This window comes from Piliocolobus tephrosceles, chromosome 1 (assembly GCF_002776525.5).
Source record: "Piliocolobus tephrosceles isolate RC106 chromosome 1, ASM277652v3, whole genome shotgun sequence".
Taxonomy (NCBI): Eukaryota; Metazoa; Chordata; class Mammalia; order Primates; family Cercopithecidae; genus Piliocolobus; species Piliocolobus tephrosceles.
In genome coordinates, this window is record NC_045434.1 from 189,606,816 (window position 1) to 189,628,837 (window position 22,022).

Genomic DNA, 22,022 nt, shown 5'->3' on the forward strand with positions numbered 1-22,022 from the left:
GGACGAGGGAAGTCCACTGGACTTCCATTATGAACAAATCTAGAACTGTCATCTTTGAGGCAAATTCTTTGAAACTATCCCAAATTATTTCTGTAAAGTCAATTCCTAGATGTCGGTATTGCTGAACGAGGCGCCTTCCAAGAAGAGGCGACCTCTAGTGGTTGCAGTGGGAACTGCTAGGACACATTTTTCTTGGCTTCACCTCACAGTGGGTAAGGAAAAGGGAATGGAGGAGAATGGACAGGGAGCAGACCAAAGGTTGGTTTTCCTTTCCCTGCCTTCCCACCCGATTTCTCATCAGCCCACCTGAGGGTGAAGAGGCCTATCCCGCCCCTTAAAGAACCTTATGACTTATATAAATGTGCCCTGGTTATGTCTCCAATTGGCTGGTGAAGGGCATGGCAGGCAGAACCAGGTTCTGCTTTGGGTTTAGGAAGTGATGTAACCCCTGTGAGCCTCGGCTTGTTCAGCTGTAGCACAGAGTTAATAAGTAGTGAGATCGACCAGGTGGCTTTTGGCTTAGGAAGTGATGTAAGCTCTGTGAGCCTCGGATTGCTCAGCTGTAGCATAGGGTTAATAAGTAGTGAGATCACCCAGGTAAGCACCAAGCACGGCATGCAGTGCATAGGACCCATGCACAGTGGTCTCCCTCCCATCATCTAATCCCTCCATATCCCCCTCCCCCACCATAGAGCCCAGCACAACACTCCCAGCTTCAGGGTTACCTCCTCAAATCTCACTTTGGCCCCTTCTGTGCCAGGGAAGCCGCCACCAAGGTCCAGAACGTGCATCTTGTGACCCAGCTCGGTGCCCATTTCAAACACGAGCCGGACATCTGCGATGGACTGAGCATAGGCCTGAGGGTCAGGACAGCCACTGCCAATGTGAAAACTGGGAAGACAGGAAGAGCCTCGGCTGACATGCAGGGCTCCAAGCGCCACCACCTGAGCCCCAGCCAAGAGTGACGTTGGGCAGGCACATGAGACGGTATGCCCATTTTACAGATGCAGTGACTGAGGGCCTGAAATGTTAAATGGGTTGCCAAGGGCCATATGGCAAGGGAGGAGAGGACAGGAGGCTCGATCCAAGGTCTCCTGGCACTTGGTGCTCCTCCCATCCCTCCTTCTGGGATGAGAGCCAGGACCCCCAGTCAACCAGATCTGGCTGTGCCTCCCAGTCAGCAGGGTGGCCTTGGCAGCTTACTCAGCTTTGTTTTAGTTTCCCCATCTATAATGCGGGGACAAGACCCACACCACACAAAGCTGAGAGATAATGTGCATGAAGCACTTAGCACAGCAGCTGGCACATCCTAAGTACAGAATAAACAAAGTCCTATATTAGGTAGTTCATTGTTCATTAGGTAGTTCATTATTACCCCTTCCATATTCCATATCCCTGTAAGAAAAGAGGCACACAGCTGGGTGCAGTGGCTCACACCTGTAATCCCAGCACTTTGGGAGGCCAAGGCAAGAGGATTGCTTGAGCCCAGGAGTTTGAGACCAGCCTGAGCAATAGAGACCCCATGTCTACAACAAATAAAAATTAGTCAGGTGTGGTAACGCATGCCTGTGGTCACAGCTAATTGGGAGGCTGAGGCGGGAGAGAGAATTGCTTGAGCCTAGGAGGTCAAGGCTGCAGAAACCCATGATCATGCCACTGCACTCCAGCCTGCCTAGGTGACAGAGTGAGACCCTATCTCAAAAAAAAAAAAGAAAAGAAAAGGAGCTCCTCAAGAGTGCAGCTGCAAAACCTTTGTCCTACAGGCTGGTAAAACTCCCTCAAAGCCAGGTCCCTGGATGGAACTTCCTGGGACAAGACCTTCTGGGGACCCTGGGGCTGGGGAAGGGACCATTCCAAACTTCCTTTTCAAACAGAGGAAATTCTCAAATGGCAGAATTCCAGGCCCAGGGACAGGCCCTGCTGGGAGGTCCTGGGGAAGGTCTCTCACAGAATTAATTCCTGGGAAAGAGGCAGGGAGCCCGGTGTGGGAGGCGATGGCAGGGGTTCTCAGTGCTCACCTCACACCCACCACCTCCACATGGCTCTTCTTCGCATTTTCAAGCAGGTGTCTGCAGGATTTCAACGACACTCCAAACTTCAGGCTCAGGCGGCTCAGGGAGTGGGAGTCATCAGTAGCAATGCACAGAACCATCCTGATGAGACACGCAGTGCCCCTCTGCTGGACAAACCCTGTCACCCCGCCCCAGCCACATCTCTCAATCAAGGGCTGTGGGCTACATGGCTCAGAGCCACCCAACCCCACAGGCTTCCTGACCCCTCCCTCTCCCTACACAGCCAATCAACCTTCAAGTCCTATCCAATCCATTCCTTAAATGTCCCTGGACCCATTCCTGCAGCCCCTGCCCTTGTCCAGACCTCACCAACTCTCCTGGGGCAGCTCCAGTCCCTCCAAATCAGTCTCCACACCAGTCAGAGCTTTCAAACTTGTCATGTATGAGAGGAATCATTTTTAAACAAAGCCTTAAGGAGGACCCATTAACACAATGGAAGCTGCTTTGGATGGACTAGAGTGGCCCATCACCTGCCCCCCAACCCTTCACCCGAAGGCCCCTCCTGGGAACTCCAAGGGTGTCCAGTAATCGTGTAAAAGGCACAGTCAGAGCAAAACGTCCAGCCCTGACCCCTTTGAAAGTCCATTTGCATCAGGTCCCCACCCCCAACCAGGATCTCCTTCAACCCCCTGCACATAGCATGCTGCAGCCACACTAAGTTTCTGCTTACTCTTAAATGCCCCATGCTGTTTCCAACCTCAATGCGTTTGCTTATGCAGTTCACTTTTATACCCTCTCCAAATTCTATTCATTCCTCAAGGCCTGCTTCAAATGCCACTTGCTTCGTGAAGCTTTCCTGACCACTCCCTCAACTCTCTCAAGCCTGTGACTTTGGCTTCCATAACATGGGTCTCACTCCGCCTGGGGCTTTAACTAGTTATTTCTGCCTTTGTTCCAGCTAGACCTAGCATCCTGGGTTCAGTCCAGGAGAACCTACCCCAACCTCCTGCAACTGTGACTGGGTCCAGGACAGGGTGACCTGCCCCAGCTCCACCCCCTCACCCCACCCCCACCCTCACTCCACAGCCCAGCCTTCCCACAGCCCAGCCTCCCCTCAGCCCAGGCTCTCCACAGCCCAGCCTCCCCACAGCCCAGCCTCCCCATGAGTGGTTCTCAGCTTACTTGGCACTGGGGTGGCTCTTTACCACCTTTGCCAGCTCCATCTCATTGTCAAAGCTCAGCAGCCGGATCCCATGCTTGGCAGCATATTTGATCTGTGCAATTTGCTTACAGGGGTTGGCGTAGATGATCTTACTGGCAGGGACTCCAATATGCTGGACCAACTCCATCTCTGCCTATGGGGCCCCAAAGGTGGTGGTAAGGAGGCACCAGAGCCTGCTGGCCCATGGAACCCAAGGAAGCACAGATGAGGGCAAAGTCACAGCTATGCATAGGGAGGCCTGTAACAGGTGGGCCTTGCTCTAAGACAACAGATACATAGAAATCAGGAGTTACATGGATTCACCATTTTTGATAAGCAGGGCTGCCATGTACAGCCATGCAGGTGGTGCACTGTACAATCCTGGGGGATGGGGGGTCCCATTCAGAATGAATACAGAGTAGATTTGTATATTTATTACAACTTCCTGGCAGCAAAGCATCTCATTCTAAGAAAATCAGTATATTTATTATAATAATTAAGTGTCGGCCGGGCGCCGTGGCTCAAGCCTGTAATCCCAGCACTTTGGGAGGCCGAGACGGGCGGATCACAAGGTCAGGAGATCGAGACCATCCTGGCTAACACGGTGAAACCCCGTCTCTACTAAAAAATACAAAAAACTAGCCAGGCGAGGTGGCGGGCGCCTGTAGTCCCAGCTACTCAGGAGGCTGAGGCAGGAGAATGGCGTGAACCCAGGAGGCAGAGCTTGCAGTGAGCTGAGATCCGGCCACTGCACACTCCAGCCTAGGTGACAGAGTGAGACTCTGTCTCACACAAAAAAAAAAAAAAAAAAAAAAATTAAGTGTCTTAAGGAAAGGGTACGTGTTCTAATTTTCACAAAGGCATTATATGGACTCATGGTAGCCCTGACAACAGGCTTCTGACACATTTTCCTGGCAAATTTAAATGTTTAAATATTACTTGGAAAACAGTATGGAGGTTCCTCAAAAAAAAACTAAAAATAGGACAGGGCACAGTGGCTCACGCCTGTAACCCCAACACTTTTGAGAGGCCGAGGCGGGCAGATCACTAAAGGCCAGGAGCTTGAGACCAGTCTGGGAAACATGGCGAAACCCCATCTCTACTAAAAATACAAAAAATCAGCCAGGCATGGTAGTGCATGCCTGTAGTTCCAGCTACTCAGGAGGCTGAGGCAGGAGAATCACTTGAACCCAGCAGGTGGAGGCTGGAATGAGCCAAGATTGCGCCACTGCACTGTAGCCTGGGTGACAGAGCCAGACTCCATCTCAAAAAATAGAACTACCAACTACCGTATGATCTAGCAATCCAGTACTGGTTATACATCCAAAGGAAAGGAAATCAATGTGTAGAGGAGATATCTGCACTCCCATGTTCAGTGCAGCATTATCCACAATCGCCAAGATATGCAAGCCACCTAAGTGTCCATCACAGATGAACAGATAAAGAAAATGTGGTCCACATACACAATGGAATATTATTCAACCTTAAAAACGCAGGAAATCCTGTCATTCGCAGCAACATGGATGAGCCTGAAGGACATCATGTTAAGTGAAATAAGCCAGGCACAGAAAGACAAACATGCATGACCTCACTTATATGTGGAATCTAAAAATGTCAAACTCAGAGAAGCAGCCTAGAATGGTAGTTGGGGTCGATAGCCGGGGTCGATGGCGAAGGGCAGTGGGAAGAAGTTGATCAAAGGATACAAAGTTTTAGTCAGGAAAATTAAGCTCAAGAGATCTAATGTACATCATGGTGACTATAGTTAATAACAACATATGGTACACTTGGAAATTGCTAAGAGAATAGACCTTAGGGGTTCTCATCACACAAAAAAAGGTAAGTATGTGAGTGGATGCCTAATTAGCTTGTTAACCATTCCACAACGCGTACGTATATCAAAACATCATGTTGTACACCATAAATATGTACAATTTTTATTTTTTATTTGTCAACTTAATAAATACTAAATATGTTGCTGGTGTATTAGAAAGTCCACCAGACCAAGGGTCTTTTGGACAGAGATCACCCCACTCCAAAGGCCTACTCTGTGCACAGCCCTGTGCTGAGTGTGCAGGATGTGCTGGCTCAGCCCTGCTCCTCTTGGGGGCTCCTCCTCATCCCCTTTGCAGAACATGGGTGCACCTGATTGCTGCATTAATGATACGAACAAATGATGATGATGACGATGATGAATTTCATGATGATGATGACAGCAACTGTGTTCATTCAGCACCTGCCACAAGCAGGCCCTGAATTAGATGTTTTATATCGGGTGTTAGCATACTTTTTCTATAAAGAACCAGAGTAAATATTTTAGGCTTCACAAGCCACACAGTCTCTGTCACAACTTCTCAACTGCCTTTGTAGCACCAGAACAGCCACAGCCAAAGCATAATTGAATGAATGTGGCTGTGAGCCAACAATAAAACTTCATAAAATCAGGTGGGGGGCTGGATTTGGCCCTCCATCCATAGTTTGCCAACCCCTACTTTGGATTCACCCTTTTATTCAGCCCTTGGAAAGAACCCATTCAGATGGGTATTAGCTTCAATCTACAGAGAAGGAAACTGATGCTCTGAAAGGCTATGCAGCAAATAGGTGGCAGAACGAACTTTCGAATTCAAGTCTGACTCTCCATGAATAAACAAGAGAAGAGACAGCCAGTTTTGAAACATGGTGAGAGGCATAAGAGTCATTTTTAGCCATTCTCATTTTGTAATAAGAGTCTAATTTTAATTTAGCAACTTTTCAGCACTAGATATTTATAAGCACTATTTCATTTAATCCCAATGACTATGCTGTGAAATATTTATTGGCTACATTTTATGGAGGACAAAATTGAGTTCAGCGAGGTCCACCTGTCTGTGGTGACACAGTCAATCAGTAGCAGAGTGGCACACAAAGGTCAAGCTCCAGAGCTGGGCTTGCTGCCACCAAAGCTTGCTTCCCAGGGGCAGATGTGGCCCACCCCAAATGTGAGTGGATGTGGACCTGTGTTTTTGTTCCCTGCCTCACCACATGATGTGAGAGGAAGAAGCAGTGTTAGCACTTTGAGGACCTGTGATTGAGCTTTGATTATAATTCTTTACATTTTTTAAAATATATATTGTTTTGTTTTGTTTTGTTTTGTTTTTTTGAGGCGGAGTCTGGCTCTCTTGCCCAGGCTGGAGTGCAGTGGCCGGATCTCAGCTCACTGCAAGCTCCGCCTCCCGGGTTTACACCATTCTCCTGCCTCAGCCTCCCGAGTAGCTGGGACTATAGGCGCCCGCCACCTCACCCGGCTAGTTTTTTGTATTTTTTAGCAAAGACGGGGTTTCACTGTGTTAGCCAGGATGGTCTCGATCTCCTGACCTTGTGATCCGCCCGTCTCGGCCTCCCAAAGTGCTGGGATTACAGGCTTGAGCCACCGCGCCCGGCCATATATGTTTTAAATAGAGACAGGGTCTCACTACGTCGCCCAGGCTGGGCAACTCCTGGGCTCAAGCAGTCCTCCTTCCTTGGCCTCCCAAAGTGCTGGGATTACAGGTTGAGCCACGGCACTCAGCCTAATTATAAATATTTAAATAAGTGTTGTCATTCACTGTAGGCATATCCTGTGCCAGTCACTGCATTAAGTATTTTATATACATTCTCATTTAACCTTACTAATAATCTCATAAGGTAGGGAACAGAGGTTCAAGGAGGCTAAGTGATTGGTCCAAAGTCACACAGCTTTTAAGTGGCACAGATGGGATTCTAACTGTCAGCCCTTAGCACACCAGCTCTTAACCTCACTGCTGGAACGGGGAATGCAACCTCAGTGCTGCACTGACGGGTATCTTTTGAGCATCTGTTGAGTTGCCAGGCTCTGTGATAGGTGTTAATAAAACAAGTGGTGACTAAAGCACAGAGGCTCTCTGAGACCACGGAGCTTTCAGGTTGGTGGGGAAGACAGGCACGGCAGTCCCAAATGAGCACCAAATAATGATAGAATTACAAGTGGTTAAGAGCTGGGAAGAAAAAGTACGTGCTGCAAGAGACCTGGGTGTGAGGGGCAAAGGACAACCTCAGGCTCAGATATTTAAACTGAGCCCTGCAGGAGGCCTCAGCCAAGCCAAGAGGGAAGGAAAGAATCTAAGAATGTTTCCAGTAGAGGAAGCGGCCTGTGCAGAGATTCTGAGGCAAGCGGTGCTGAGCACTTCAGCCTGATCAAGGAACAGAGAATGCTGGAGTGGCTCGAGCAGAGCAAGTTAGTGCAGTGAGGACAATGAGGTCAAAGGGAGGGGGGCAGAGCTGCCAAGGAAACATGTTTTACCCTGCATGTGATGCGAAAGAGTCTAAAGGGTCAGGAAGGGAAATGACATGGTCAGATTTGCATTTTAAATACAACATCTACATGCCTATCTGGCTACCTGAGGGAGTGCCCAAGTGGATTCTGGAGGAATAGACTGTGATAGTCAGTGGCTATTACCATCGCCCTGGGGGAGATGACAGAGCCAGTGCCAGAAAAGCGGGGAGACGTGTTCTGGAGGCAGGGCTGGCAAGCTGGCTGACAGATTGCACGTGGTGATGAGGAGGAGGACGTCAGAGGGAACTCCCACACCCAGCAGACTGAGGGGGCCCTTCATGAGGGGGAAGGGGACATCAGGAGCGCATTTGAACATGCCAGGTTCCAGGCATCTCCTCGTATCAAGTTAACTGGATATATAGGTCTGAGCTGGAGATTAAAATGTGGGAAGCAGTGGCATATTGATGGTATTTAAAGCCATGGGAGGAGATAACCCTTCTTCTTCTGAGAAGAAGGAGGGTTTACAAGACAGGGAGGTCTAAGAATTCAGAAGAATGCTACCATTTAGAGAGTGGCAGAAGACGAGGAGAGATGGTGCCCAGGACCTGCAGAGGTGAGGATGGAGAACGTTTCCAGGGGATGAAGAATATGCAGATTAGAAAGCTATTCCTGTAAATGCAAATCTTGTCTCACAGCTTGTGTCTGGATGGGAAGGAGCTGTCTCAGCTGTAAGAAGTGCCTGATGAGGTGGGGTCGAAGCCGTGTTCTCTTTCATCTTATACACTTCTGAAGCCTTTAAAAGTAGGACCATATGTTGCTGTTGAGTCTTTTTTAAAGAACACATTGCTGGCCAGGTGCGGTGGCTCACACCTGTAGTCCTAGCACTTTGGGAGGCCGAGGCAGGTGGATCATGAGGTCAGGAGTTCAAGACCAGCCTGGCCAACATGGTAAAACCCCATCTCTACTAAAGAAACAAAAAAGTAGCTGGGCGTGGTGGCGGGCACCTGTAATCCCAGCTGCTTGGGAGGCTGAGGCAGGAGAATCGCTTGAACCTGGGAGGCAGAGGTTGCAGTGAGCAAAGATCACGCCACTGCACTCTAGCCTGAGCGACAGAGCAAGACGTCATCTCAAAAAAAAAAAAAAAAAAAAAAAATACTATATATCCACCAAAACCATCCTGGTGATTATCTATGGAGACCTAAAGCTGATGTCCTAGTTTCTTTTGGGGTGAATGAATCAATGTGTTATTTGATATGTATTATTAGTTGACAATCCATGTTTAAAGTAAAGTGCTCACTGGATCCTGCGGATCACTGGGGATGTTGGTAAGAGAAAATTCTTTGGAGTAGTGAAAGTGGAGGCTGAGAAGCAATGGCTTAAGGAAGGAGTGCTGAAGGAAAGAAAAAGTGGGGGCGGACAGGTGACTGCAGACAACTCGGTCGAGTTTGGTCACTAAAAGAGAGCAACGGATTGGGCTGGAAGAGGATGTGGTGTCCAGCAAAGCCTTTTTAAGATGGGAGGATACTGAAGGAGACAGAAAGAGAGGGCAAGGGATGGGGGCAGGGAAGATGACACAGTGGTCCTCGGGCAGGTGGCACAGGTAGACCAGAGTCCCTGAGCAAGCCGTGGCCCCAGCACCCGTCCAATGCGTGCCTGTCTGCACATCCAGCCCTAGCTCACGCCAGGCCCTTGGTCAGTGTCCACTAAGGCACAACGCTTTTAAGCATGGCCACCTGCTATGGCTGACCAGAAGAGGGCAGCCTTGGCCTTCCAAGAAAAGCTGTTAAGTCCAGGAGCCACCTCTCCAGAACTGCACCAAAGGGTCTGCATGATCCCATCGCAGGGAGGGGGCTTAGGTCTCTCCTTGCCCCTGCAGTTGGCTGAGGGCATCCATCGCTGGCTGAATGCCAGCTCAGCTATCCTCTCCTTAGCGACCTTGGAAAAGACAGAGTCCAAGGCAACTCAGCAGGACTCAAGCTGCCACCACCCTGGTGCGGAACCTCCATCTCTCATTTCCTTATACATTAAATGTGTCCTCACCAGGCTACGGTCAGAATCCCCATTAAAAAAATAATAATTACCTCACAGGGCTGTTGCAAGAGTAAAATGAGATCATGTACAGAAAACAGTTGGCAAAGTGCCTGACACAACAGACGCACTCAGCAAAGGGCAGATGCTTCTCCAGTCTCCGTTGTCATCAAGGTCTCTCTGAGCCTTAACACTCTACTCTGCCCTTTCTTCTAGAGAACTAAGCACCTCCCCATGGGGTTCCTGAAGCAGAAAACTCTAGGCAGTGGGGTTTGGTCCTTTTGTTCACCCTAGACCTCGGGAACTGAAAGGATCCTGCTCCTTCTCATCCCACGTGGAGGTCCAGGATACTGTAGGAAGAAGTGGGAAGCGTGGATGTCCTGGCTCTGCTACCCACAGACGGCTGACCCCACAGTTTCCTCAACTGTAGAACAGCAGTCTCTCCCCCTGTGTGCCTCACAGAGCTTCATGGAAGACATGCACAAAATGAGGTGTGCAGAGCTTGAACTAAACCAAAGACAAGGGGAAGCACCTCATCTACCATGAAAGGCGTTAACATTCAGTCCCTGCTACAGGTTAACCCGCTCGTTCTAACCATCCCAGCCAAATGCACACCTCTCCCCAACCTGGAGTCACTCCAGCCCTGTCATCCTGCCCAGGACTCCAATAGTCCTTTCTAGAACTCTCCTCACAACATCCAGCCATATTACGCAACCATTACTAACCACCAAGAAAATGGTGCTAAGGACACTATCACAAACCAGTGCCCACTAGACTTGTTCCCACCTCAGGGCCTTTGCACTTGCTGTTCCTGCTGCCTGAAATGCCCTTTCCCTGGTTATCCACCTGGCTTGATCTGTTGGCTCTTTTGGGTCTGTATTCAAGTCTCAGTGAACCCTTCCCTGGTCAAACTATCTAAAAGTACAATCCTCTCTCTCAACATTCCTTACTTCCCTTTCCTGCTTTCTCTCTACAGCATTTTCCATCTAAAATACTACATATTTTCATTATTTAATCTTTTTTTTTGTAAACAAGCTCTAGGAAGGAAGGGCTTTTGTTGTTTTATTTTGCTCACTGCCAAATCCCCACCTAGAATAGCACTTGGCCTCAGAGGAAATGCCCAATTAATATTTGCTGAATTAATAAATGAGATACTTTCAAAGCTCAAATTAGTTGAAACTTTATAGCTTAAAGGCTTTTATCTAGCAAGGACAGAATGGAAATAAACCAAGCATTCAACTCAAGGACAGCAGTCTATCAATTCTGTATTGCTAGCCCTGCCTAGCACAGTGACTACCACATTATAGGAGTTCAGTGGATACTGAACGACAGTAGATAAGCAAAGTTAATCTAAAGTGGCCATGCGCAGTGGCTCACGCCTGTAAACCCAGCACTTTGGGAGGCCAAGGCGGGTGGATCACCTGAGGTCAGGAGTTTGAGATCAGCCTGGCCAACATGCTGAAAGCCTGTCTCTACTGAAAATACCAAAAAATTAGCCGTGTGTGGTGGTGCATGCCTGTAATCCCAGCTACTTGGGAGGCTGAAGGCAGGAGAATCACTTGAACCCGGGAGGTGAAGGTTGCAGTGAGCCAAGATGGCACCACTGCACTCCAGCCTGGGTGACAGCAAGACTCTGTCTCAAAAAATGAAAAAAATAAAAAAAAAAATCTAAAGAGAGCAGGAGGGAATGAAGACAACGCAGAAATCAAATTAGAAAGACAGAATTGGTGGCAACAACAAAACTACAAGGACTAGTTAAGAAAATGCACCATCACACATTATTATGATTATAAAAGGAAAAAGAAAAGAAACCAACAATATGGAGATATGTTTGTTTTGTTTTAATTAGAAGAACATCATGTATAGCTCTGTGCCAAACAAATTTGCAAATCTCCATTAAAAAGATGAGCTTTCTACCAGGGACGCAGAAGATTCCAATCTGGAACTTCAAGGCTGACAAATTCCATGCTCGTTTCTCCCTCCCTCATCCCTTGAGACCCCTCCTGAGTGGCTGGTCTTCCCAGAGGGCAAGGACCAACTGCAGGTACCTCTTGCTCCCCAGAGCCCACCTGCACTAGCCTGACCATGTGTGTGTTGAGTGGGCATGGAGGGTCAGTGCACCGTGGGCACGGGGCTCACCTTGTTGGCACAGCTGAAGCCCAGCCCCAGCTGGGCCAGAATCTTCAGCACACCTGGGCTGCTGTTGCACTTGACAGCGTAAAAGGGCCGGACTCGTGGCAGGCACTTCAGAAAGCAAAAGTGCTTCCTCACTATGGCACCCAGGTCAGCCACGAAGAAGGCAGCGACCTCATCCTGAATGACAAGAAGTGGATGAATATGAGACCCCATCCAGCTCCCACCCTGTGCATGCCATCCATGATCCTTCCAAGTACCTGACCCAGGTTCAGTTCTGGCCACAGAGCTACCCTGCTGTAAAGTGTTCTGGGCCTCCCCAAGCCTACAGGACAGAAGGCAAACTCTTCAGTCTGGCATTCAAGGCTCTGTGATCTAGCCCCAACCCCTCCCCTCAATGTGGCTAAAACTCCAGCTGTAGGCTGGATCATTTTCCCACCTTCAAACCTTTGTTCCCACCATGACCTCTGCAGAATACCCTTCCCACTCCTGTGTCTGGCAAAATCCTTAAAGTTTCACTCAAATGCCACCTTCCCCAAACCAATAAGGCAACTCTGCTTTTAGATGCTCCCACAGCATTTGCACGTGCTTCTGAGGTATCAAAACTGCATATGCATCCGTCCATTCTAGAAAAGGGTAAACTCCCTAAAGGCAGAAGCTGTGACCTACAGCTCATTGCCTTCCAAACACAGGTGTTCGATGAAGCCTTAAGCTCATCCCACTGATACTGCAACCGATGCCCATGGACAACTGCTCATTGCAGATGTGCTAAAGGCCAAACATGTATGAGGCTGTGGGTGAGACCACATTACTTAAATGTGGAAGGGACCCTTCCAGAGTTCCTTCCCTGTGACTCAGTTTCCCTTTCATGCAACACTTTTTTACTCATGCCCAGTTGGTGCCAAACATTATGCTAAGAGACAGAGATGACCAAACAGTACTGTTGCTCTGAAGGAGCTTAGGTCTGGAAGAAAAGGAACCCCTTAAGTACTTACGAGTCCACTCAGTAGATGTTAGATGGCAGTTTCTACAAGGTGCAGTGCGGGGGCATGGAGAAAGAAAATACAAAATCTGCCTGGGGCGATCAGGAAAAGGCAACACTGATGAGAAGAAAGGAATGACTAGAAAGGGCTAAAAAGGGGAAAGGCTGAGAGAAGGATGCTGCAGGCAGAAGGAATAGCCTGGGCAAAGGCATGGTAATAGGGCACACGGCATCATTGGGAAATGCAAAATGAGTCATTCAGCTCCGAAAGAGTATAATATATAATGTGGGGAAAACTGGGAGTGGGGAAAACTGGGAATGGGGCTATGGAGGCAGGGAAGCTCCGACTTGATCCTGTAGGCAGTGGGGAAATGCCAAATTCTGATTTTGAACAGGACTATGATACATTTGGAGGGGGTGGCATGAGACAGGGAGGAGGTCAGGGGGCCTTTGGAGAGAGGAAGACTAAGCTAGAAAATGAGGTTCCATATAAGCACATTGGAGGGTTATTTAAGGAGGCAGAATTCACAGGGCTTGGTAATGCCTAGATGTGGGCAGTGAGGGAGAGGGGGCAGCAGGACAGGAATCCCCGGTTTCTGACCTTGGAGGACTGGGCAGAAAGGCAACATAGGAGGGGCAGGTTTAGGGGCAAGGACCAAGAATTGGGGATAAATTGAGCCCCTCTCTTGCAAATAGCAAGGATTGCGTACCAAATAAGCGGAAGGATAAGATGAGGGCCCTAGGGACCCTTCCTGAGAAGGCAGCTGATCTGTACAGGGGACCGGGGACCCACCCCCATTCCCAGCCCCTCACCGTGGTGGCCTCTGAGGCCCCCAGAGTGAGTTCCTTCAGCAGGTCTCGGGTACTGAAGCCCTCCTCCACCATCACAAAGTCCGATTCACTCAGGTAGCCAGCCATGCCTTGCAGGAGGAGCTGACGGGCTGGATGGAGCCGCTGCTGCAGCCGCCGCCTTAGAAAGTATGCAACACACTGCGGGGCGGAGGGAGATGAAGGGAACCGCTGGGGAGCCAGCTCCGCTGCCCCACTCGCCTCCCCAGGCCAGAGAACCCAATCCCGTCACAACCCGCCCCCAGCACAAGCCCGGGGTTCATTAGGCAAGGGTGGAGAAAATAAAGAATCCCGGATTTCAAACGGAGACAAGGCACCGTATGCCCAAATGTCACTGCCTCTCCGAGTCAGTTGCCCCACCAGTAAAATGGATGAACTGTTTTGGAGAGCCTTCTCAGTTCTGAAATTCTGGATTTCAGGAAATAGTGAAAGAGAGATGGAACAGAAAATCTGAGAAACTTGGGTGGGGAAGTTTCCAGGGCGCCCCCAGTCTTGACCACACCCACCCAGAGGGTAGCCGGTGGCCACGCCAAGGAGTCTCAGCCTGAGAGTAAGAGCTTAAGTTCGAGTTCGCTCTCTACTGCTTGACCTCGGGTACCCTCTGACCCTTTTCGGAGCCTCACTTTCCCCAATTGTAAATGGGGGCTGGACTGATTCTGATATGCTGGAATTCTGGGCGTGCCTGAGGGCGCCACGTGGTGGGTGGGGGTCGCAAGCTCCTGGGACAGAAAGGAAGGCCGAGGATTTTTTCTGTCCGAGTGACTCCTACCGCGTGCAGTGACTCCTACCGAGTGCAGGGCCGAGGTCTCCCCATCCCCCAGGGCCCCTTACCAAGCTCCGTCCTCCTTCGCGGGGGCCAGAGCCAGGCGCGCTGCTAGGGGGGGTAGCCGGTGATCTCAGAACTTGTGCAACACCCCGAGGAGGAGTGGCAGTTGCGGAGCCGAGGCCCCTGCTGACAGGAGGCAGAAGGAGCCGGGGGGGCAGGTCAGCACCAGAGCGGAGGGCGTCCGCTCCCCGAGGCTCCCCAGGCCACTTTCCGCACTCGCCTTAAAACGCATTTACACGGCTTCGGCCCATAAGTCTCCCCAGCGAGTGAATCGGATCCTCGGCGCCTCCGCTCTCTCGCTCCCCCGGGATCTGGTCCCGCGGCCTGCGCCCTGCCCTCCCAGCAGCCACCGACCCCCACGCCCAGCCTTCCGCCCGCCGCACGCTTATATAACCCCAGCCAGGCCCCGCCCATGGCGCCGAGGCCCTGCCTCCGCTTGGCCGTAGCCCTGGCAACCGGGTGTCGCCATCCCATTGGTCGATTCCGACATAAAGCACTCAGCTCTGCCCGCCCGCCCGCGCCGCAGTCTGCTCCCCCGGAGACCCGGCGGTGACTACCCTACGCTGGGAAATCGGAACTACAGGGCGCAGCCACGCGGGTGGGACACTTGGACTCTGCATCTTAGGTCTTAAAGAGTGAGCGGGACTGGGGCCTTTTCTGCGTCTGCCTCAACTTACTTCGTGGTACCGCTCTTGTCTGCCGCAGGAACTGCTCCCTCATCTCTCGAAACCCAGTTCAAATGACATGTCCTTGTATTACTTTTGTAATAAAATTCTTTTTATTTAATTGTCTCTTCCAGGCATCTTCCCGACTCCAACTCAAAACGCATCTAAAATGTCTTCAGAGAACCTTTTGTGACTTTTCCAGTTCAAGGCGATCCATCCCTTTATCCCATCATCTGAACCCGGCAAACTCTTACTCACCTCTCAAGAGAAATGTGTCTCCTTCTTCAAGAAGCTTTCCCGGACTTCCTCAACTCAAAGCATTTCTTCTATACCGACAAGTTGCTGCTCACCCATCAAAGTCCTGTATAATGTCACCTCTGTTGAACCTTCCATGACTCGCCTGGCCCCAAGGAACACAGCACTTAGTCTATCTGGAACCCTCACTCATTTGGTTCTTGTTACCCATAGTGTGAGATTCCTGTTGCTATTTTACACTTCTTGTTTGGTTACACTTTGCACCTAGTTTGTGATTTCCCGAGGGCGAGGACTGAATACCCTACTCAAGTGCCTGGAACATGGCATAGACAAGAGTGCTGAAGAAGATTCAATAGCTGTGTTACTCAAAAGCTGACTCAAAAGTTCATCTGGAAAAGTAAGCGTACAAGAAGAGTCAAGACATTCTTGGAAAATAAAAAAAAAAGGACTTCCTCTATCATATCAAAAATTTTTAAATAATGCTGTAGTCTTCTTTTTTTTTTTTTTTTTTTTTTTTCTTTTTTTTGAGATGGAGTCTCACTCTTTTTGCCCAGGCTGGAGTGCAATGGCACAATCTCAGCTCACTGCAAACTCTGCCTCCTGGGTTCAACCGATTCTCCTGCCTCAGCCTCCCAAGTGACTGGGATTATAGGCGCATGCCACCAAGCCCAGCTAATTTTGTATTTTTAGTAGAGACGAGGTTTCACCATGTTGGCCAGGGTGGTCTTGAACTCCTGACCTCCAGTAATCTACCCACCTCGGCCTCCCAAAGTGCTGGGATTATAGGCGTGAGCCACGACGCCTGGCCAAAACTACAGTCTTTAAAACAGTATGGTGCTGGAGCAGGAAGAGACAGTGGTAAAACAGAACAGAGTCTACAACAGTCCCATATACATTGGAGACTGGTACACAATGAAGGCAGCATTTCAAATCAATGAAGCCGAAGGGGTTTTGGTCTACCATGTCTTCATGTCCCCTGCTAGGCTGTGGGCTTTTTTTTTTTCTCTTTTGAGACAAGGTTTGGCTGTGTCACCCAGGCTGGAGTGCAGTTACATGACCTCAGCTCACTGAAACCTCCACCTCTCAGGCTCAAGTGATCCTCCAACCTCAGCCTCCTAAGTAGCTGGGACTACAGGTGCATGCCACCATGCCATGCTGATTTTTGTATTTTTTGTAGAGACAGGGTTTTGCCATGTTGCCCAGGTTGGTTTCAAACTCCTGAGCTCTAGCAATCTGCCTACCTCAGCCTCCCAAAGTGCTGGGATTACAGGCATGAGCCACTGTGCCCAGTGGGCTATAGACTATTTTTTAATCAGTGGCACTTCTTGTTCTGCCTTAGTATCTCCCTAGGACACTCTGCACAACCTAGTTAGAACATGCTCAGTACACAGATGGTGCAGGGCAGGGTCCAGAGGCAGGGAGAGCCATTTTCTGCTGCCTACCCAGCTGGGACATATAATGGCTGGGTGTCCTTGGCTGAGTCACCCTAATTGGATCTGGGTCACTTCTGCCTGGCTTGATTTCCCCCTGTGAACCGAGAGGTTTCAGACTGATTTCTCTGGGCCCTTCTGCCTGGAACCTTCTTGTTTTCTATGCATAGGAGCAGCATTTCAGGAGGCAGCTTTATAGGACAGTCATTTGTAGGCCCTTTCTTTGAGATTAGTAGCCATTTGCAACACAGTACGAGAACAAGTATCTACCAATCAGGAAGGGTAGATTAGGATGGCCATGGCAGAAACCTTTAAAGATTAGACTGAGAGGAAAGGAGCACCCGAATAACTTTGGCTCTACTTTTAGTTTAATCATTCTTTGAGCTGGCTGCATTTGGATGTCATGGTCTGGGTCTGCCCTACCAGCTTTCTTCATCACCTAGTAGGCACATAATAGGTACATTCAATATGTTTACTGAATGAATCAATAGAGGTAAGAAGAAATGAACCAGAATCCAGTCTGTCCATATGGAGTCTATCAAGGGTAAGTAATCAGAGCAGAAAAATCTGCACCCTGGACTGAGTACAGATAGGCTGTGGCTTTTTCTTTTTTCCCTGATTGTTATGTGATGTCACTGAAACTCCATGACAACCCTATGTCATAGGAGCCACATTTGTTCTCATTTTACAAATGAGGAATATAAAGCTCAGAAAAGTTCAGTTACTTGCTCAGGATCACACAGCAAGTAAGGGTAAAGACTAGATTTAAATACAAGCCAATCCTGACCTTTAACCTTTATGCTTGACTGCCAGTCAGTGGCTGAGAATTCTGGCCCCAGCTCAGCAAAAGTTACACACTCATCCTGCCAACTTCCAACCCAAAGGCCGGTAGCTTCTCTTCTGCTTGTCTCTCATGCTACCTCTGTCTTAGCATCTATGATTGCTGTGCTGAGCCTTCAAGAACATGGAGCAGAAGCAGGATAAAAATCTTCTGATCTCTAGTCAGAATCATGTCAGCCAAGTCAATCTATCCTTCATAAACCAAGAGTAATCATAGTCACAAACGTTGCAATAATAAAAATGCCTTATTAGTACATAAAACTGGAGAGTTTGAAAAATACTTTCCTGTTCATCATTTTATTTAGGCTTCCCAAAATTCCACCAGTATTAATTTCTTAGGGATGCCATAACAAAGTACCAAAAACGAGTAGCTTAAAATAACAGAAATGTACTATCTCCAGTTATGGAGGCTAGGAGTCTGGAGACAGGGAGTTGGCAGGACCGTGCTCTCTCTAATGGCTCTAGGAGAGAATCTTTCCTTGCTTCGTCTAGCCTGTGGTGTTAGCTGGCAATCCTTGGAGTTCCTTGGCTCGTAATGCATCACTCCAGTCACGTGGCCGTCTTCTCCCTGTGTGTCTTCATATGATCTTCCCTCTATATGTGTTTGTCTCTGGGTCCAAATTTCCCCTTTTAATAAGGATGCTTATCATATGGGATTAGGGTCCACCCTAATGATCCCATTTTAATTTGATTACCTCTGCAAAGTCCTGTTTCCAAATAAGGTCACAATCTGTGGCACTGGGGGTTAGGACTTAAAAATAACTTTTTACAAGGATGCAATTCAACCCATAACACCACCAAACACTTCTTTTTATACAGTTTACCAAAATATAGATCCATGATGACACGTAGTTGCAAGGGCGGTGGGAAGACATAGTCTTTAGTTGGGCACATTGCTGTTCCTCCTACCCCACCAATAAAATCAAAACACTAACGAAGACAAGGAGAGTAGATATTTTGTGATAACTAGTAGGGAAGATTATTTCTCCCTTTTAAAGATCAGCATACCACAGGGTGCGGCAGCTCATGCCTATAATTCCAGCACTTTGGGAGGCTGAGGCAGGTGGATCACTTGAGGTCAGGAGTTCGAGACCAGCCTGGCCAACATAGTGAAACCCCATCTCTACTAAAAATACAAAAAAATTAGCCGGGCATGGTGGTGGGCACCTGTAATCCCAGGTAGTGGGGAAGCTGAGGTGGGAGAATCACTTGAACCCAGGAGGTGGAGGTTGCAGGAAGCCAAGATTGCACCACTGCACTCCAGTCTGGGCAACAGAGCGAGACTCCATCTCTAAAAAAAAATTTTTTTTTAATAAAAAAATAAAGATCAGTGTATCCGTTGCTATGGTTTGCATGTGTCTCTCAAAAAGCTTGAGTTGTAATTTAACATCCAATGCAACAGTGTTGGGAGGTAGGGCCTAATGGGAGGTGTTTAGGTCATGAGGGCTCCACCACCATAAATGGATTAATGCCAATTATAAAAGGGCTCAAGGCTGTGAGTTCAACCTCTTGCTCTCTCTTGCCCTCTCCACCACCTTCCACCATGAAATTATGCAGCAAGAAGACCTCCACTAGTTGCAGCTCCTCAGTCTTGGACTTCCCAGCCTCTAGAACCATCAGCCAATTTTCTGTTCATTATAACTTATGCAGACTCAGGTATTCTGTTTCAGCAGCACAAAATGGACTAAGACACCAGTTCGAGTGATTATGGAATTTATTCCACAGGGAGAAGTAGACAGAGAAGTAAACAAACATTATTTGAACATCTGTTGTGTGACAGACATCATACTGAATGTGTACAAACACATAATTGCATTTAATCTTTAGACAGGCATTATTAGCCCCATTTTACAGGTGATAAAATTGGGATTAAATCCTTTGTCTAAGGTTACCCAGCTAGTGAGTATCAGAGTGGAAAGTTCACTCTGGTCTGTCTGACTACGCCAGTGAGATGGGCTCTGAGAATAAGGCATGAAGCTCAGAACAAAGAATGCCAACACCAGGCCAAGAGCAAACAGCAGGAGACCTGAGCAGTGGCTGGAACCCTGGTTCAGACACCAGATAAATTGGCAGAACAGGCACCAACCTAAAGTCACCACTGCAAACTCTTTGAAGGCACCAGTGAAATGGAAATCCTGAAGTAACTAGAAACCAGAAATAGGAAAGCAGCCTTTGCAAGGTCAGAGCTACTTGCAAATTAAGGATAGAAATGAATCATAACAGCGGCCACCATCTATTGTGCATCTACTATGCTCTAGGCACTAACAGCTAAGAACCCTAGAGAGGTTACTATCATGCAGCCTTGTATTAAGATTTATATAACTCTGGGCCGGGCGCAGTGGCTCATGTCTGTAATCCCAGCACTTTGGGAGGCCAAGGCAGGTGGATCACCTGAGGTCAGGAGGTTGAGACCATCCTGGTCAACATGGTGAAACCCTGTCTCTACTAAAATACAAAAAATTAGCTGGGCATGATGGCAGGTGCCTGTAATCCCAGCTACTGGGGAGGCTGAGGCAGGGGAATCACTTGAACTCAGGAGGCGGAGGTTGCAGTGAGCCGAGATTGTGCCACTGCACTCCAGCCTGGGTGACAGAGTGATACATCTCAAAAAAAAAAAAAAAAAAAAAAACGGCCGGGCGTGGTGTCTCAAGCCTGTAATCCCAGCACTTTGGGAGGCCAAGACGGGTGGATCACGAGGTCAGGCGATCGAGACCATCCTGGTTAACATGGTGAAACCCCGTCTCTACTAAAAAAAAATACAAAAAAATTAGCCGGGCGTGGTGGCGGGCGCCTGTAGTCCCGGCTACTCGGGAGGCTGAGGCAGGAGAATGGCATAACCCTGGGAGGCAGAGCTTGCAGTGAGCCAAGAGTATGCCACTGCACTCCAGCCTGGGCGACAGAGCGAGACTCCGTCTCAAAAAAAAAAAAAAAAAAAGATTTATATAATTTTTAACTCAATAACCCTAAGAGGTATGTGCTGTTTAGTAACCCTGTGTTGCAAGGGAGGAAACACACATAGAGAGGCTAACAAACTTGCTCAAGGTCACACAGAAAATAAGGGGCACCACTGCACTATATACACTTTCCCCATCTTCAGAACAAGCCTAAAAGGTGGGAACTATTATCTCATTCCACAGTGGAGGCATCTGAAGCCCAGAGAGGTCAAGTGATTTGCCTAAGATCACACAGCAGGTAAGTGGCAGAGCCTGGAGTCAAACTCAGGGCTGTGCACTGGTGAGAAATTTGAAATGGAGAGGCCCAGGATCATGTTAGAGCAAACCCTGGGGCCCCAGCTCTTCGAACCCTGAATTCTAACTGTTAGAGCTGTCTGTGTTCCCTTGATACAGGAACAGGCAGGCAGACGCCCTGCCTGTACCTGGGAACCCAGCCTAGGAACCAGCACTGAGAAGACAAAGCTCAAGTGTGTTGACTGAATTGGGGATTATACTCACAACCCTTCCCTAGACAGACAAGATGCTAAGAGGCTGAATGTGGTATTTGGATTTCTTTGCGTTTATTTTCATTCTCTTTTAGGCTACACACAAATGTAAACAAAATAATAATAGTGTGTAACAATTAAGGAATTCATACAGTTTCTCTGAAGCCAGACCTGAGTCATTTCTAACAAATGTGATGAGAAAACAACTATTTAAAAAAAATTAGTCAGCTGAAAATTCTCACTTTCTCCAGCTGCTGTCTTCAGAGCCACCTGGGAGGGGAATAAACAAGGCTGTTGACTACAGCTCTGTTCCACATTCTCTGATGGTTCTCAGGCTTGGGCCTGCATCAGAATCACCTGGAGAGTTTGTGAAAACACACATTGCCAGGCTCTTTTAAAGAGTTTCCAATTCAATAGGTTTGGGGTGGCCCTGAGAATATGTATTTCTTTTTTTTTTCTTTTTGAGACAAAGTTTTTGTTCTTGTTGCCTAGGTTGGAGTGCAATGGCGTGGTCTTTGTTCACTGCAACCTCCACCTCCCGGGTTCAAGCAATTCTTCTGCCTCAGCCTCCCAAGTAGCTGGATTACAGGCATGCACCACCACGCCTGGTTAATTTTTGTATTTTTAGTTAAGATAGGGTTTCACTATCTCGGACAGGCTGGTCTTGAACTCCTGACCTCAGGTGACCCACCAGCCTCAGCCTCCCAAAGTGCTGGGATTACAGGTGTGAGCCACCACGCCCAGCCAAGAATATATAGTTCTGACAAGTTCCCAGGTGATGCTGATACTACCAGTCCAGGAACCACACTTTGAGAGCCCTAACCTAAATAGACTGAAGCACAGCAGGCAAAGAGATCAAAGCTGTGTACCTTTGAAAGAAGGCATCAAGCCCTTGCCCCAGCCCCTCTCTGACAAGGAGGTCTGGTGGGCCAAAAACCAACCTGGGCTGGAAGGCTATACTATCTCTAGACAATAGGAGCACATCCATAAATATACACACCTACTACGTATCCATAGGAATTTAAAACAAAAAAATTGTTTTAAATAGGAGTACACACTTCAGGGGTATATAAGCTTGAATCCATCTCTTGG

The 22,022-nt window shown here is 48.5% G+C and overlaps 1 protein-coding gene across 2 annotated transcripts in view; it reads right to left on the bottom strand.

Annotated features, from left to right (window-relative positions):
* AZIN2 (antizyme inhibitor 2) overlaps window positions 1-14,659 on the bottom strand; it is a 41,595-nt gene extending 26,936 nt beyond the window's left edge. For both annotated transcript variants that reach the window (XM_023232203.1, XM_023232204.1), the window contains exons 1-7: window positions 14,522-14,659; window positions 14,307-14,427; window positions 13,440-13,616; window positions 11,651-11,824; window positions 3,195-3,367; window positions 2,019-2,153; window positions 726-891 (exon numbers count right to left, since the gene is read on the bottom strand). In XM_023232203.1, the coding sequence (XP_023087971.1) occupies window positions 726-891; window positions 2,019-2,153; window positions 3,195-3,367; window positions 11,651-11,824; window positions 13,440-13,544 (753 nt within the window). In that variant the 5' untranslated portion in view covers window positions 13,545-13,616; window positions 14,307-14,427; window positions 14,522-14,659. The remainder of the gene's footprint in view (window positions 1-725; window positions 892-2,018; window positions 2,154-3,194; window positions 3,368-11,650; window positions 11,825-13,439; window positions 13,617-14,306; window positions 14,428-14,521) is intronic.
* Window positions 14,660-22,022: the final 7,363 nt, after the last annotated feature.